Genomic DNA, 18,300 nt, shown 5'->3' with positions numbered 1-18,300 from the left:
TGATCAGATGATGATACTAATATTTGCAACTTTTAACATAAATCTGCATTCCATTTTCACGCTCATAAATTTCCTTCCCGATGAAACTGACAAGAATCAACGCCGAAAACTCAGGCAGTAATTACAATTAAATCAACAGCATCAAAGGGGGAAGAAAACTAACAAATATACACACCACATTACAGTACTGATTATGGCAGAGCCTTTATATCTTCTATATGCACACATCCTTTTACCATCAAAACACAAGCCAGATGCAAATTAATATTCCATCTCGTTATTTAACTTTGATAGCCTCCTTAGTTCCGGTGGCAGGAGTTCGCGAGCTTGGAGATTTCCCCCCGATGATAGCCTTCTTTGCCTTCACCAGTGACTGTTTTACCTTTGACAGAAGGTTATTCGACTGTTTCTGAGAGGACTTAGCTGGAACTTCCTTTGGCAGGTCCTTGCAGGGTTTTGCCTGATCACTATCCTTGGTGGGAGGAGGCTCTACATTCTGATCAGGTTTCGCAACTTTGTCCGTAATTTTCTCCAATTTATCAGCATCTGTTTTAACAGTTTCCTTTCCTTTAACTTCTAATTCATTTTGCTCGGAATTGTTAAGTGGTTCATCAACTTCAACAGCTCCAGTGACTTCATCCGGCTTCTCCACCTTGGTTTCAACTTCAGCTGGAGTCCCATTTTCTATCTTTTCTGCTGCTTTGCTTTCCACCACAGGTTCAACATCTTTCGCAGCTCCCTCAAATGATTTTTCTATAAATTCATTGAGAGAAATAATAGAGTTCTTGACATCCTCTTCAAGTACAGTTTTGTTTTCGTCGTCTTCAAATTTCACATTCTTTGTTTCATTCTTTTCTGCAGGCTTTTCTGTTTCCACCACTGCCTCTTCTGCTACCTTCTCAACCACATCAATTGGTTTTGTTGAATCCTCAGTTACCACATTTATCTTTTCGTTCTCTTCAATTCCGCCATTCTTTGCCACCACCTCTTCTCCTACACTTGCCACCTTCACTGCCGCCTCTTCTGCTAGCTTCCCAGCCACATCAGACCCGCCTAATTCTTTCTTTTCACCCTCTTCAATTGGCGGAGCCGGATCCTCAGCTATTGCATTCCTGTCTTCATTATCTTCAGTTTCGACATCCTTTGCCACATTATCTTCTCCAACCTTTTCCAACTTCACCTCAGCCTGCTCCGCTAGCTTCTCAATCACATCACCTCCATTTGATTCTTTCCTTTGTTCCTCTATGATTGGTTGAATTGAATCCTCAGTTACCAAATCTCTCTTTCCATCCTCTACAGTCTCCACCTCGTTTTCTCCAACCTTTTCCAGTTCCACATCTGCCTCGTTCACTAGCTTCTCAGCCACATCAACGCCAATCGATTCCTTATTCTCATCTTCTTTAATTATTTGAGTTGAACCCTCAGGAATCACATTCCTCTTCTCGTTTTCTTTGATTTTCACATTCTCTTCCCCGACGTTTTCAGTCTCCATAGCTGGCTTTTCTGCTAGCTTCCCAACCACATTGACAGCACTTTGTTCTTTCTTTTCGTCTTCAGTTGCTAACTTTTCTGTGACGTCAGGTAGAGAAGCATCCCCTTCATCTTGTACTTCAATTTGAGCTTCCCGACTAAGTGAAGCCGCTCCAAGATTTTCAGTTAGTCTAGGCTTGTTATCTTCATCATTTTTCGCTTCTTCCACGACTGTTGAATCTTCAACCTTATCAACTGAAAATCCTTCATCTTTCACTTCTTCAACATCAACACTTTCCTCAGGCCCAACTTCATCCTGTTTCTTTTCTTGTTCCACGATTTTGGGCTGTTCTGGTTCTTCCTCCACAGCTAGACTAGGTGCGTCCGTTGTTTCAGTTATCCCTTCCTCCAAGACTCTGGTAGGCTCAGTCTTTTCAGCTATAGAGCCTTCATCTTTTTCCGTCTCATCCTGCACAATGTCTTCAGGCTCTACGTGCTCAGATTCTTCTAGTTTGTCCTTCACATCTAAGTCTTTGACTGTTGCTATGGATCCTTCGTCCGAAGTGACTTCCAAAGGCTTCTCTTGATTCTCAATGGTTACAATTGATGATAGAGGAGCATCAACTATCTTCGGTTCCTCCACTTGCCCTACTTCAAAGCTATCTATGGATGGTTCTTTCGGTGCTTCTCTCACTGAAGACGCAACCGCACTTTGAATATCTAATGTTTGTGAATCAGGAATGGATTCATTTTCCATCTTTTTTTCTTCTGCGAGCGGAACATCTGGCACAGGAGCATCAGCTATTTCAATGCTATCTATGGCCACTTCTCTTCCTACAGACTTAATTGCGCTCTTAATCTCTACCAGGCTCTCAACAGCATCAACCGCTTGCTTTGGGATATCGAGTATTTGTGAAGCAGGAATGGCTTCATTTTCCACTTTTATTTCTTCTACAAGCGGAACATCTGGCGCAGGAGCATCAGCACCCTTCTCAGCCTCAACTGCTGCAGCTGGAGGCTCAGATGATGTTGCAACGGTTAAGGAAACACCATCTTGTTCAGAACCCTTTTTGCCTTCTATTTTCTTCTCAACTTGCTGCAATGGTTAAGAATGATCGGAAGGAAAATAAATGAATCCGTCCAGAAAGAGAACTTCACATAGAAATAACTTTGCTTCTAATCTCTTTTGGAATCTGTAATTTTACATAGATCTCTTGATATCCAATTCAAATCATAAAATCCCAGATATGTATACAAATTCAAAACAACTAATATATATATATATATATATATATATATGTATGTATGTATGTATGTATGTATGTATGTATATCACTTGCTGAACAGCTTAAACATACACCACCCATCAGTTTATTCATGGTAGGGATAAATTTTCAAAACCCTAAATATGAAAGTTACATAGAGTACATCCGATACCCCACATATTCTTATCTGATCAGTTTCCATTAATTAAACAGAAAAAAAAAGGTAATGATATGATGGATACAAGTGAAAAACAGATACCTCCAAAATTACAAAACCCTAAGTGAAAAACAGATACCTCCAAGTTGGTACTGATGAAAAAAAATACAGATGATAAAAAAAATACATAATCATGAACAAAATCTTTCATATATACCCAGTTTAAATTCCCAAAAAAGTTCATATACTTAATCACTAAAACACTTAATTATCACAGTAAAAACTGAAGAAACAAACCTCATCAGTGGTAGGAATTTGAAGTGATGCAACAGTTTCAGCAGCCATGAGAGTGATCAACAGAAAAAGTTAACGCTTCTGCTTGGTAGTAAGTGAAGATCAAATGACTAAAGCAGAAGCAAAAGAAAAAGGAGAAAAAAGGCAATGTAAGAGTCCCAAAAGAAAAGCAAAAGTAAAAAAAACTTTTGGGAAGGCCACATCACATGGTTTGCCACAGCAGCAATGATTAGATTAGAAAACCACTTTGGTTATTTTTTGTTTATCCACTTAAATACGTAGATGTTAATGATTGAATTATTACTTAACTGTTGATTAATGTGTAATGTGCTTACTTATTTTTTATTGGTGACATAAGAAATGAGCATATTTATCAACGTTTAAGTAATAATCCAATCATCAACTTTCATATCGTTTAGTTTACAAAATTTGATTTACAAATTTAATCTTCTAGATTTACTCATATATAACTCGTGTAACAACTATAGTTATTTTTTCTTTTTTGATACAACAATATTGAAAAAGGTCAATCGAATTTGAAACTTCAAAATGCAAGATAAATACATTTAACTTACATACAAATTCCTTGCGTGTGATAACTAAAGTTGGGGTCATGGGGTGTGAAAAAACACCAAAAGCTTCTGATATTTAACGAAATGAAAATTATTGAGTCAGTGTCGTTGGGGTCATGGCGGCCATAGACAGCACCAATTAATAAATCCCAAGAAGCTGGAATCCAGGGTGTACTTGTTTATAGATATGGAGAACCAGTTGATAATATTTATATTTTCTGTGATTTTTTTTTTATCTTATGTTCAAACGTTTTTTTAACCTTGGGAAAAGGAACTAGACGGGGATTCGGCTATGTACAAGCTTTATACGAAATATAACCATTGCAAAAATCATTAGATTCTTATATAATGATAAACTTTTTAGGTACAAGCCGTTTTATCACTAATATTATTGATGTTATCCTCAACTTAACTAATTATTGCTAAATGTGGGGGTTTTATCATGAAGCCCTAGGTGATATTAGGGTGAAAACTCCTTTATATTAATGATATATTTTTTTATCATATACCCGATTTAGGATCCTATTCTCTAACACGCTCTTTCACGAGTGGCTCCACACGGGGTCACAAAGGAAACTACCTCACATCTAGAACTGATTAAGTCATTATACTGGAGCTAAAGCCAATATGGTCGATAATTTTCAATCACTCGAGAAAACACCAATATTTTCGAAGGCCAGTCATCTCAGTTGGTATTTAGTCAATGGAGCCAATGCCAATCTTTTGGAAGACCCAGTCCTTCAGTTAATACCCATAAACTGGAGCTACGTAACTTTTCGAAAGCTTTCCTTGCAAACAGTAGTACTCCTCGCCTCCGGGCAAGTAATCCCACGGCCGAGGTTTCCAGGTAAAGCTCTAGCTAGATGATCACTGGTCTCAACTTAAAGAAGCAAATTCAGGCCTAGTAACCTGGGTCCATGACATGTCGAGATAATAGCTTGCTTTGTTACCAAGATAAACATTTTAGGCCCATCACAGACCACCACCAATATCACCGATATTGTCTCAACTTAACCACCAATCGTTAGGTGCAATGTTTCATTATAAAAGGCCTCGGTGATAATAGGGGTAAAATCTCTCATATACTAATTGTATATTATTTTATCATATGACTGATGTGAGATCATATTCTCTAACATATGCATGATCTAATCATTGATTTTTTTAAACCACTCAGTAGTACACGATAAAAGAGAAAATGTAAAAGAGAGATTCAAAAGTCATGGGATTTTGAATGGAAATGATTGCAAAGTCGTGAAATTTGGAATCCTTGGTCACGTATGAATGGTCCGAAGATTAGGCTCCCTTGGTTGAGAATCAAAGTGTCAGGTTTCCGGGTTTAAACACCAGGTCAGGGGCCGGTTGCGAAAATCGAATTGCCAAATAAGGTACTTTAATTCTATGATGCAGCTAAGTCCCATGTAACCCCAAATGACATCTAAGAATACCTCATCCCAAACAAAACCTTTTTTTTTTTTTTTTTATAACAAATGACAACATTAATAGATTAAATTGTTAAATATTAGGGGAAGGAAGATCGATGAAAATCAAACCTGCAACAAAGTGATTAAACATTATTACTTTTCACCAATGCGGTAAAACACATATGCCCGAACTCATGTTTAAAAATGTATTATTACTATGTGGATGAATGTGATGGAAATTAAAACAACATGTTACCTTTACTTGTTGGTAGAATTTTACTAACCCTAAAGCAAAGTAAAAGTAAAGCATGTGATGTGACGGACATTTTGAGCCCACCAGTGGACCAAAAGCAAAAAGAAAAGCCCAAAAGCTACTTGTGGGCATCGTTTCATGTGGGAATGCTTCATAAGTTTATATAGATGTCTCTTCCTCCTCTTTTCAGAGAGCTCCATGCCTCGTTGAATAAAAGCCCATGGTCTTCAGGGTTGGGTTTGAGCCTTCTTGTTTTCATCTTGGCTTTTAGGTTTGAGAGGCTCTATATCCAGTATTACCAAGTACCCACAAAGCCTAACCTTCCCAGAAACCAAAAATGCAGACCCATGCATTCTAGTCCACTAAGGTTTTGTTTGTTACATCAGACTGTCATGGAGAGGATTGGCTTCGGGGATTAAGTTAGATTGACTTGGCTCGAACTAAGCTGGATAAGAATAGTGAAACTTTTAGTGCAGCATTGATAAACTCAAATGGGCATAGCATTAGCATGGAGAAAAGAGGACAACCAAATGGCTCTTCTTCAATTCAAGAGAAATAACTATAAATTTTTAAGGCAAATTGACCAAGTTCATGAGCAACTCTATTGGCCTCACGGCCTTGCGAGCTTCACGACAACTTGCTAAAATATTCGCCAAGAAAAGAACCCTAAACAAAGTAAACAAGAAAAGAAAACTCCCACAATTCCATATCGATCTAGTAGAGAGAAAGAGGAGACTTGTTCTGGATGAAGCTCACTCGATGATAGATAGCTTTGATGAAGAACAACAGCTCACTTTCACCAATTCACTTCACGCAAAGGTGGCGGCGTGGTGACAGTGTAGTAAGGTTTCTTAGCAATCCCTTGCTTTCGCATGGGACTAATTTTTCACGACTTAATGAGGTCTAGAGTCCACACAGTCCAAGCTAATCTCATTTAACTTAGTCCAGAGCCATACATCCCACACCAAACTTGTGACATTAGTACTAGCTAGTCCAATCCTATCTAATTAAAACAAACGAGGCCTAAGAGCGTATATACCCAATTTATATCATCATTAGCTGAGATCTTATTTGTAATGCACTTGTTAAAAAATTGTTGTGTGTTACTGAAATACTATCACATGATAATGTTGCAAAGTCCAAACAGTCAGTTATTTATAACATCACCAATTAGTATTCTCAATATCTCTAAACTTAATTAGAACACATTTGAAATTGTCATCTTGCAACCTATTTGACGGAATGTGTATGTTGGATAACTAGATTCACTCTTTAGGCTGTGAAACTTGGAAGATTTAGGTGTAACGATCACATTATCATGTGATGTTGGTCATCTACGTGCGATGATTTGAGTAAACCATAATTGATATTTTACGGACTACGCATAATATAATATGAGTAAATTTGTAACACTAAGTGACAGTGTGATTGTATTAAAAAGTTTTTCATTAATCTACATAGCAATGGGTGTCTACCTAAACGAAGCTTCCAGCAAAATTGAATTTACAAAAATGCTGGTGCTCTTCAAGAATCTCGAGTTTAAACCACCCAGAAAAGTATGATGTGATGTACAAACCCTAATCAAGTGTCAAGTTCTAAGTAATCTCTGCTAATGAAAACGCCATGGGTAAATCGTACGTGTAAAGAGTGGTTAAAGGGGGGAAAATATTATTGAGCACAAAAAGAGGGGAAAAAATATTTAAGTGAATGCCAGTCGCATTCATTCGCGTGTATGTCAATTGCAATCACTCATGCGTATGTTAATAATTATCAACTATTGATATATGTATATGCCATTTCATTGTAAAATTCACATACAAAAAGGGATAGAAGTTCAAATTTTGCAATTGAGATTATAGGAAGGGATGGATTTCAAATTAGGCCCTAATTAAGATTGAAGTGTCCGCCATGGTCCTCCTTGTTCTTTTTTTATTTTTTGTTATGAATTTGATTAGACACCTCTAATCAAAATCTGTTAAGGAAAGCCCCAATGAGAGTCTGACATCAGTTCTTTGAAGCACACTGATTGAGAAGACAATTTCGGAGATCATTCCCATTAGAATCTCAAACAGTTCAATTAGGGGCAGAGGCTTTCCCCCAAAATTAAAAGTAATCATGTAAACGAGGCAAGAAAGTTGACTATCATTTCATTTCCCACTATAAAGCAAAAGCAAATATGTAATTATTCAAAGATGGGGTACAAGGGGAGCATTTCAACCAGACAAAGCTTTTGATAATTGATGGGATTAATAACTTAATTGGCTACCTTCAGACCCTTCTTATAATTAGTGTTTATCTTCTTATTAAAGTCAATTCACACAGTAATTAGAGAAGGTCTCGGGTTTAACATATATAAATGCAAAAATGATGTATTTGAAGTGAATTCAATACTAAGTTATGACAAATTATTAATTGTTACGGACTAGTTAATTGTAAATTGTAGAAGTATTCTTTGTAAAAAAAAAAAAAAAAAAAAAAAAAACAAGGTTGCCCCTATAATTTGCACCTTCCCCCTCTCTTTTCAAGGCGGTTTTATGTCGCTGAAGATGCTAAAACCCTATTAAAATAACTATCATATATATGGGGATCACAGCGGAATTAATAGTAGCATTTTTACATAATAATGATTGTTAATAAGATCTTAAGCTTCCATATATGGTAATTAAGCGAACGTCACGATTCATGATGCTGATGCTCTCGTGCTTTTCCTATCATCATCACTCTCCCTCGGACAAGATAATTAAGTTTTAGTTGTGATTTAACTTAATTCTTATGAGAAGCCATGTGCTTATGTTTCCAATTGGCGCTAATGGGCCAATTGAGTTGATCACATTAAGGTCATCTCAAATGTAACCTTTTCTAGGCTCCATTGGATCCATCTCCCCAGCAACACAATGTGGTGTGTTTCCCACAAATTTTCTTTTTTTCCCTACATTTCATACCTGTATTTTGCTCAATGTTCTAAAAGATGCTAGGTGCTAGTTGGATGGGCAGGGGTCTAGCGCCTGGGCGTCTAGGCAAGGACCTAGGCGGTTTTTTATTTTTATTTATTTTTAATTTTAATTAAATTTATTGTACAACATATAAATAAATGTCTACTTATACTTAAAAAAAATGCATAATTGTATTGGGATACATAAATTGCAAAACGAAATGACATATAAATTATAAAGTATTAGGACATATTGAAAACCTGGGGAACAAACATATAATGAGTGTTCATCCAAGTATTAAACAAGTCTCTTACAATTTATTGAAAAAAATATGTAAAATGAAAGTTTAATCTATTTTCTATCTAAGAACCGTGACCTAGACATGTACTTAGGTGGGCTAGACGGGCCCCTAGGCAAGTCTAGGTGCCCTTAATTTTCAAACAGGTAGAGATTAATCGGGACAGGAACCAGTTGTTTAGTGCCTAGGTAAGGGCCTAAGCGAGAATTTGTAAAACAATGATTTTGCTGCAGCACTTTCTAGCCATAAAATTTGGGTAGTTTGTGGAAAGGGTATCTATCTTATTCATAATCTTAGCGCACAAACATGCATAATCACATAAAACCCAACCAAAATCCAAAAAATCCAGAATATTATTGTTTGGCTGCTATGATGGTTTGCAAACTTTGAGCTTTAATTAGATTATGGGCAACTTAAGAGCTGCTCTACTCTTGGAAAGATAATGCAGGCAGAAGATTGAGTGAGGTAGAGTCTAACTATGTGAAAGGGAAATGATATGTAAGATGACCGCAAAGCCAGTCAGTATGCATGCATACTCACATTGAGAAAGACTTGGCTAGCTGTCACAATGTTCATGTAGTGCTCACCTGATGAGTGATATACATCATGTGTTGAGAGTATCAATCCTATATTGGAGAAAGAAGGAACTTTGTATATGTTTAAAAGTAATTTGAATTATTCCCTATATTGGCAATTGGTTTTATGGTGGAACCCGAATGTTCTTCATGGTATCAAAGTAGTTTGCCCCTCGTGTAAAGCCTAACGACCACACGTACTCTACATCACCAGATTTGTGTTCTATGTGTAGGCTTGAAAATTTTCTACACTGATTGTGGGGGGGGGGGGGTGATGTTGAGAGTATCAATCCCACATCAGAGAAATGAGGGACCTTACATGTGCTTATAGGTAATTGGACTACTTCTCATATTGCCAATTGATTTTATGGTGGAACTCCAACTTTTTTCAGTGTGGTGCATGCTATCATGAGGGCATACCTCGGTTGTTTGTAAATGTTTCCCTCATTGAAGATATTCTAATGTATATATAACACGTGATATTTTTTCATATTAATCTCTCTCATCACGTGACATATGCTAATAATAAGGGATGTACTTCACTTACACCCCAAATTAAGTTTTCCCATGTTGACTTAATTTGAGTGGGTTGGAATTAATTTCTGCAATTTAGTTAGCAAAAAAAGTGTCATTTCTTTGATTTTGCTGTCAACTAGTTGTCTGTTTTGTGAATTAGCTTATGAAAAGATGGCTTTAAGGATAAGGCAAAAGAGGCATCTTTCAAGGGGCATATGGATTGTGCCTCCCTCCATTTCAATGATTTATTATTTTTATTATTATTTATTAGGGTTTTTATCACAAATAGTATCTGAAATTGATCCTCACCATCAAGATGGTCCCTGAAATTAAAAATCAATCAATGTAGTCTCTGAAAATAGGTGTCGCAAATCAATGTGGTCATTCCGTCACAATTCTGTTAAAAATTCTGTTAAGTGTTGATGTAGTAAATAAATGGGCCCCACAAGATTTACGGGTTTTTATCACAAATGGTCCTTAAAATTGACCCACATCATCAAGATGGTCCTTGAAATTGAACTACACCATCAATATGACCTCTGAAAATGACCCACACCATCAATATAGTTCTTGAAAATAGGTGTTGCAAATCAATATGATCATTCCACTGCTATTCTGTAAAGTTTTTTGTTATGTGCTGATGTGAGTTTAATAATTAATTAAAAAAGTTGTCTAAATACCTTTTTGCACAATGAAATTATTTTTTCTTATAGTAGGGCCTACTCCGAAGAGAGATCCCTTCCATAAATCCTCGAAGGCACAAACTGCTTAACCAAGGCCTAAAAGGGGGTGTGGAAATATTTTTCAACCAACAATAGACGCACCTCGGCTATAACCTCATTATCTCAAGAGAGACCTCACCATTCTTTGCATCACCAGACCACCAAAATTGTAACGGAATGACCACATTGATTTGCAACACCTATTTTCAGGGACTACATTAATTGATTTTCAATTTCAGAGACCATTGGACCATTTGTGATAAAAACCCTACTTATTATGATCTAAATATCTCCTCTCCTCTCCCTTCATGAATTTCATTTACATTGTGCCTTTTCTAGTACTTAGATGTTATAATTTTACACTTACTTGAATGATGAGTTTTATTAAAGTAGTGCTACTAGTTATCAAAACCTTCCACTTGATGCATCACACTTTGCCTAAGATACAGAAAACTAAAATCTGATAAGACAGACTGCCATGTTTCCACAGAATCTATGTAAACCTGAGTGGAAGATTTCTGTAAAGTGAACTCACATATTTATCTTTTGTACATGAAGGAATGAATGGAAGAAGATAACCAAGTTCTGCAGTACATGTATGATTTGTCATGTGATTGATCGTGAGTAGTTTAGCTAGATTACAAGACTTGATCCATCGGAGTGACACCGGATTAGGGTTTAGGCCTCCTCTTACACCGTCTGTCACAAGCTGGACGCTTGCGCTTGCCCATGCTTATCTCCAACGTGGTTGTAACCCTAAGATCAAACCCATTAATTCTTATCTGATGCAAGACATACCGCGTGACACTATGTTGATGTATAATAAACTGTTAATTGATTTTTTTTATTTGGTCGACATTTTTGACTGGAATGCTAATGACTTCAAATCAACAGAGAAACCATGACACAGTTAAAGAGGTAGTTTAATTACATAGAAGTAGAAAAATTCAAAAAGAAGAAAGAGGAAAAAGAAAAATGCACGGCCTTGATTTTAAGGGAAAGCCCCCAGCACAATGATGGTGTTGTGATGACTGTTTGAATAAAAAAATTCACTGTCTCCCCTATAAATAAATATTTACACAATTTTATATAACTAAAATGATACTACAAAAGACACAAGTCATTCAAATTAGTAGAAAAACTTATCTGATACGGGATTCATATCATCGTGATATTTCATACTACTAATATAAGGTTATTTATAAGACTTTTTTTCATGACCTTGTATAAGTGATCAAGGTCACTATGATCAAGGTCTTCGAGAGAGAGATGTTACCAATTAGATACATTTATATATATGTGTCGATATTTTTTATTCCAAAATTAATTATGTGATCATAAATATGATTGTATACAACTGACACTGGAGCAAATGTTATCCTCCTCCCCTTCAAACGGTTATAATCTCTCCATTATGGCAACGTACATCGTGGACTATTGAGTTAATAATAAAGGCAATATATGGGCCTAAATATTTTGCTAATTGGTGATTAACAAAGCCCCACAAACCTTTTTTTATGCAATTTCAGTTCGATGTGTTCTTCCTTGAAGCTGATAAACTTGGTGGACCAATATTTCTTCCTTCATATTGTAAGGTCTCGAGTATATATTCATTCACTCAGTTGAACCTTTTTTCTGTAGCCAAAGTCCAGCTCAGCAATTCGTAATATACAAATACACATTAATTTCAAGAAGTGATTTTGGATTAGATCTGTCCCAAGCTTTGTCTGGCCATGATTACTTAAGTGTTTAAGAGCCACAACCTTATGTTCCTCTTGTCCTTGTGACGATTGTACAGTAATGAAAACATTATCTTCACTGATGATATCAACTTTAATAAGATTAGCCTGTTTTTCTTGAGGCTTTAAACTAAATGCATGCACCAAGAAACTGCAGGTAATATTGCAGTTACCAATTTACCATGCCTAAGGTTTCTCATTTGGCAAAATGATTTAATGATCAAAACTATCTACCTTCGATGTCATCCTTCAAAGATGTTCCATGCAAAAATCCAACCACCATGTAAAATGTTTAATCATCTAACTGTTGTGAAATACAGAGAATAACTCTTTGACCGAATATCACACTAGTATTAATTCAACTTGATTAATTAAGGAATGAATATAATCAGACAACTAATAAATTTTCATTTAATTAATTTAGTTGATTTTTTGCAGAATTATTATATAAAAAACAATTTTGATGTTCATGAAACATTAGACAATAATACAAGAGAGAAGATAAAAGAGAGGATAACTAGTATTCCTCCCAAAAAAACTGAAGTTACATGTGTTGGACTGTGAAATTTTTTAAACCTTCCCAATCATTTGATGGCAGAAGACAGAGATTCATTCCCTATAATGGAGGGTCAAAAAGATAAAAAACGACCAAAAATATTATATTATATAAGCAAAGAAGTAAACCTAATTAAAAAAACCAGTTTCAATATGCAGAAACATAGATTAAACAAAAGTGAAAATATAAAAATGACAGCAAAGCCGACAGATTATCATTAAACATATATGATTTTACCAACCTAAAAAGAACAAGAGAGAATAAACATGCAAAAATAGTTGACTTCATAAAAACAGCTCATATGGTTCATATGATGAGGAATGGAGATTACGAGCATCTTCTCGTAGGGTTTTAATATCCAATTTCCCAGCAGGATGTTCTGAATTCAGACATTGCTAAGGTCAAGGGAAGCTTCATAATACAAGAACAAGTTGACAGGCTATCACAGACAAAAAAATTATTATTAATAATAAAATATGATTAAGGAGATTTTTTATTTATTTGGGAAACTATAAACATTTACCAGTTTTGGATGTTCGTTGCATAGACTCTGCAATACAGAATAATAGAATATTCCGTCATCCAGAACTATAAAGAAGATGCTATATTCATTCTTATATTCATTAATTTCGCTTTTTCTTTTCTTTTCTGATTTTTACATTATTTAGCTTATCAAATTACTATTGTAATTTATAAATAAGAACATTTAAGTTATTCATACCATATTAAGGTCTTTGCTTATAACATTTGCCACGGTATATTTTGAGAAGTTTGGGTAAGTGGCCTCGTTAAAACCTTGCTCGGAAAAAATCTGGTAGGAAAACATTTGAAAAAAGAAGAAAAAGTAACACCGAATATTACATATAACAAGAAGAATATCAAAAATTAAATCCGATCGTTCCTCAAGCAAGTAATGCACTACACCAATATCCAATAAAATTTGAGCAAAGCGATGATCAACACAGTTAGCTTGACAACAAATATGGGTATCAAAACCACCAGTGATCTCTTTCAACAATTCATTTGCGTCCTCAATCACTAATTACCCTATTGGAGTGGTGTGTCAAGACTTGGACGAAGAATAACTGAAAGGATCCGGAGGGAATCGCTCTCAAAAACAATTTTCGAAAACCCCTTTTCTCACCGCAACAACAATACCTTCTCTAACCTCCAAAACCTTTCATTATAGAGCTGATGTAACCCCTTCAAAACCCTTAGCCATGGCAGCCATAGTGCCTCAACTGTATAAATTTTGCTTCAATTCAATAATGTAAGTTTATCATGATATCGATATTGTCCAATTAGTAGACGCTTCTGCCAACACAAGTTTATGGCCTTTTTCTTAATTATGTTTTTTTCCATATAGATAAACTAATACAGAATGGTGAAAACACATCGTCTTAATTGAACTCACCTTGCAATTAATTTTAATAATTCATTCCATTTGTCCTCATTAAGCTTTCAAAATACATAATCAACTAAAAAAAGGACAGCTATGCTAATTGTCATTATTGTCAAATTTATATTAAAGAAATTTTCCTTTAATTAGTGATTACTTCTTTCATTTGTCATACCTTTAATTAGCATTTCACACAGTAATACAACTTGCTGTATGCAGCAAGAAGATAAAATGAAATGGGAAAAAAAATTAAGGCAGCCCTTAGCCATGAAAAGTGTGCCCTACCATCTGCATCTGAGTTTGAATCATCCTTCACGTAATTTAGATAAATTTAATATAGTATATCGTTTATATTGGAAACAAGGAGGCACGACAGAGGAGTTGGCAGAATTTGGGTTATTTTTCTTTGAAATTTCTCAGCTATCTTGGGAATATTTCATTCTTTTGCATCAATTATGAAACTTTTCAAAGTAATCATGATTTGGGGAAATTACCCAAAACGCAAATAGAAAAGAAAAAAAGTCAACATAATACCAGAAGTATCTGACAGAAAAGTTGGTCAATAAAGGAGTGTATCAATGGAGTATTCAGTATTTAATCATCTACATAATTAGGAAACATTTAATTGACAATATTTTTTGATAAATAACGATTAAGAAGTTCGCTCTCCTAACGTTTTTTTTTCTTTTCAAATGGTCAATTTAAGTCATACAATTTTTTTTTTTTTTTTTTTTGAGAATTTACTTCATTAACAATTCAAATACGTAATATGTAAACTATAAACACAAGAATAATTCTAAATAGTGAGTGCGCAAAGATTCATTTATCAACAGTTTTTTTTTTTTGGTAACAAAAAACTTAGGGGGAGATTGACTACTCTTAACATCAGCACCAAGACATATCCACAACCTGAAGAAGGAAAGACTTACACATGACATCTAATTACTAATTGTCGTCGATATAGATTTACATAGAAATTTTATAAATTGCGCATCCTGTTGGCAGAAGAGATCAAACTTGGATTGAAAGTTAACTATAAGCACGTTCTTACTAACTGAACTAACCTTCGTTCGCATTTATCAACAATTTATTACAGAATCATATATGAGCAAACATTACTAGTCCTAGAGATTTCTTTTGATCAGAAAATTTCCCTTTTCCAATACACGTGGCTGCTTTAGTGTTTAGAATCTTAGGATAAGAGTTTGATAAGATAGGGTCTTACTTAAAACTCAAAGCAAACAACGGAGTTGTCATTTTCCATTTTTACAAATGTGTTTATGGATTGATATTCATCTACATCACCTTAATCCTTAATTAGCATGTGCTTCTCTTTTAATTGAAAATGATATTTTATCTAAGTGGGTAACTCAAACTTGAATGCAAAAAAAAAAAAAATATGCTTCTTTAATCAACTTATTTACGCTCAAATTTACAGGTAACATGCGCTTCTGAAATTGAATTTTCAAGAATTGGTTATATGTCTCATAAGAAATGCCCAACAAGTAGTGCTGCCAAATACTTATAAACTCTCAACATTGATGAGACATATCAAAGTCAAATAATTGGAGCTCCATCTCCCTGAGCTAGTAGTACTCCTCCTATGATCTTATCCGTCTACTAGGGTTCATCCAAATGCATATGGACCGTCGGATAGTGTCGGACCACCACCCCCGTATAAAGGGTCAAGAGCTGACTTCGACCCTGCAGTGGAATGTAGAGGAGCCTACCTCAGCAAAATGAAATTTAATTCAAAACTATAATCTCCAATCGCCCTCAAGAATGTGACTTTTCTCTTTGAGCCTTCTCCTATTAATTTGATTCCCTACCAGGCTGCCATTTCATTTTCTTAACCCCCCCCTTATCTCTCTCTCTCTCTCTCTCTCTCTCTCTCTCTCTCTCCCCCCTCAAAATTCACCACTTTCTCACTTCCTAGAAAGAATACATATCAGAGGCTTCCTCTCTTGCTGTTGTTGACAATTCACATCAAAACTCAGCCACTTTTTTGTAAAGTTTTGTGCCAGCATTGCAGGTGTAGCTAGTGTTGGACTCCACATGGGGAGGCACTCTTGTTGCTACAAGCAGAAGCTAAGGAAAGGCCTCTGGTCTCCTGAAGAGGATGAGAAGCTTCTCAATTACATCACCAAGCATGGCCATGGCTGCTGGAGCTCAGTCCCTAAACTAGCAGGTACACTCTAATTCTCCATTCAATTTGTTCATCACTTTCCAAAGGGGGGAAAAACCACAGGACTAAAGTTGTGTCGGTTGTGATGGCCCGTCCCAGAGAGTAATTTAGAATATCGTCCTGTTCAGAAAGAGTTGTCTTTCTTCAGGTGACATATAGTGTGATATATTGGCAGGTCTGCAGAGGTGTGGGAAGAGCTGCAGGTTAAGGTGGATAAATTACCTGAGGCCTGATTTGAAGAGAGGGCCATTCTCACAGCAAGAAGAGAATTTGATAATAGAACTCCATGCAGTTCTTGGGAACAGGTAATATATATTTTATAGTTTTAATAACTTGGGTTTTTCTTTTTTCTTTTTCTTAAAATTTAAGATTTTTGTTCTTATTTATCTTCTGGGCAATTATAAAAATCAAATCTTTTGGCTGCTGCAATCTCAGATGGTCTCAGATTGCAGCCCAGCTACCAGGAAGAACAGACAATGAGATTAAAAATCTATGGAATTCCTGCATTAAGAAGAAGCTGAGGCAAAGAGGCATTGACCCCAACACTCACAAACCACTCTCAGAAGTGCTTGATCAAAATATTGGCAAAGAAATTAACAACAACAATAATATTACCCTCTCCCCAACTTACAAAAGCAATGAGAAGGCCTCTGTGGGATCCAATGAGCTGAGCCTGGTTGAGGCAGTGAGTTCAAAGCACCCTACTTCAGCGTCCGAAAACCGGTTCAACCCGGTTGAAGTTTCTTCTACCTCCAAACTCATAAGCAGCAATGGCGGCAGCAGCAAAAGTTTGACACATGAAGGCTCCCCCAGTAGTTGCGGGCCTTGTGATTTTGTGGGATACTTTTCTTTTCCTCATCACAATAACCAAAACAATTATGGTTCGTCGTCAGATATGGGGCTGCAGGCAGTAAATCAAAACACCACTTTCAGCTTCCTCAATCAAAATCCAGAGTTCCTGCAACCGTCCATGTCATCAAGCTCCGCCATATTCACCGCCCCTCCTCCTCCTCCCACACGTGTGAAGCCTTCCATCAGCCTTCCATCCGATAACTCCTCCACCTGGGACTCCAATGCCAACAACAGCAACAGCAGTGGCGGCGGCTACTTCGACAGCTCTGCAACCTTTTCTTGGTGGCCGCCGGAGGCGGTAAAATCCGACGACCCAGAAGAGATCAAATGGTCTGAATATCTCCACAACACCTCATTTCAGATGGGAACCCACCAAGCCTCTCAGCCTGCTACTTACTCAGAAATCAAACCAGAATCTCAGTCACACATTTTATCAAACAGCTTGAGCGCAACATCTTGGCAGCACCAGAACCAGCAGCACCAGCACCAGCAAGCTTTACAAGCTTCAGAGATGTACACAAAGGATCTTCAGAGACTTGCTGTATCTTTTGGTCAAACCCTTTAGAACCAAAAAACCAAAAAACAAAACAAATCAAACCAGGTGCAGCACAACCCACTCTAAGCTAACTTCTAGTTTGTGAGAGAGAAGGGTTTGGAAGTTGGTAGAGTTCTTCTGGGTTTTACAATTTACAGGTGTGTGCCATAGAATTTTCTTTTGATTTTCATTTTTTGTAAAGTGTCCAATACCAAATTTATTTTTTCAGCCTTTTTCAAATTTATTATTGTTACTAATATATTTGTGATCTCTCCAATATCTGAGCTTTATGTTCATAAAAAAAACTCCCAGCTTTGTCCATGAAATTAATAGGGTTGAGAGTTACAGAAATAAGGGCTTTTGTTACATGTTCCTCCATCTTATGTCTCTTATTGTTGTTCTTGATTCAATTATTGTAGATTTAATTGCAAACAATCAAAATACATTATTCATTCGCCCGTGTGCACGAATTTTGTGGCCACTTCGTGCGGCCGAGTTTGCCTTCTTCCCTCTCTGATGTGTACTGTTCGAAAAATATCTCGAGTGTGTAAAGTG

At 36.2% G+C, this 18,300-nt stretch overlaps 2 protein-coding genes across 2 annotated transcripts; one reads left to right on the top strand and one right to left on the bottom strand.

Moving 5' to 3' along the window:
• Positions 1–22: 22 nt before the first annotated feature.
• On the bottom strand, positions 23–3,348 carry LOC137722328 (uncharacterized). Its single transcript, XM_068461297.2, has 2 exons — positions 3,190–3,348; positions 23–2,566 (listed from the first exon to the last, which is right to left on the bottom strand). Exons 1-2 carry the CDS (start codon positions 3,235–3,237, stop codon positions 278–280), a joined length of 2,337 nt encoding a protein of 778 aa, XP_068317398.2. The 5' UTR covers positions 3,238–3,348; the 3' UTR covers positions 23–277.
• A 12,270-nt stretch (positions 3,349–15,618) lies between these two features.
• Positions 15,619–18,197, top strand: LOC137723118 (transcription factor MYB61-like). The gene is made up of 3 exons (XM_068462287.2): positions 15,619–16,361; positions 16,534–16,663; positions 16,794–18,197. Exons 1-3 carry the CDS (start codon positions 16,229–16,231, stop codon positions 17,773–17,775), a joined length of 1,245 nt encoding a protein of 414 aa, XP_068318388.2. The 5' UTR covers positions 15,619–16,228; the 3' UTR covers positions 17,776–18,197.
• The last annotated feature ends 103 nt before the right edge of the window (positions 18,198–18,300 follow it).

The sequence above is a fragment of the Pyrus communis genome, chromosome 4 (assembly GCF_041283825.1).
Source record: "Pyrus communis isolate YQ-2024b chromosome 4, ASM4128382v1, whole genome shotgun sequence".
Taxonomy (NCBI): domain Eukaryota; kingdom Viridiplantae; phylum Streptophyta; class Magnoliopsida; order Rosales; family Rosaceae; genus Pyrus; species Pyrus communis.
The sequence above is the reverse complement of the archived record's forward strand: the minus strand, read 5'-3'. Positions and strand labels throughout refer to the sequence as shown.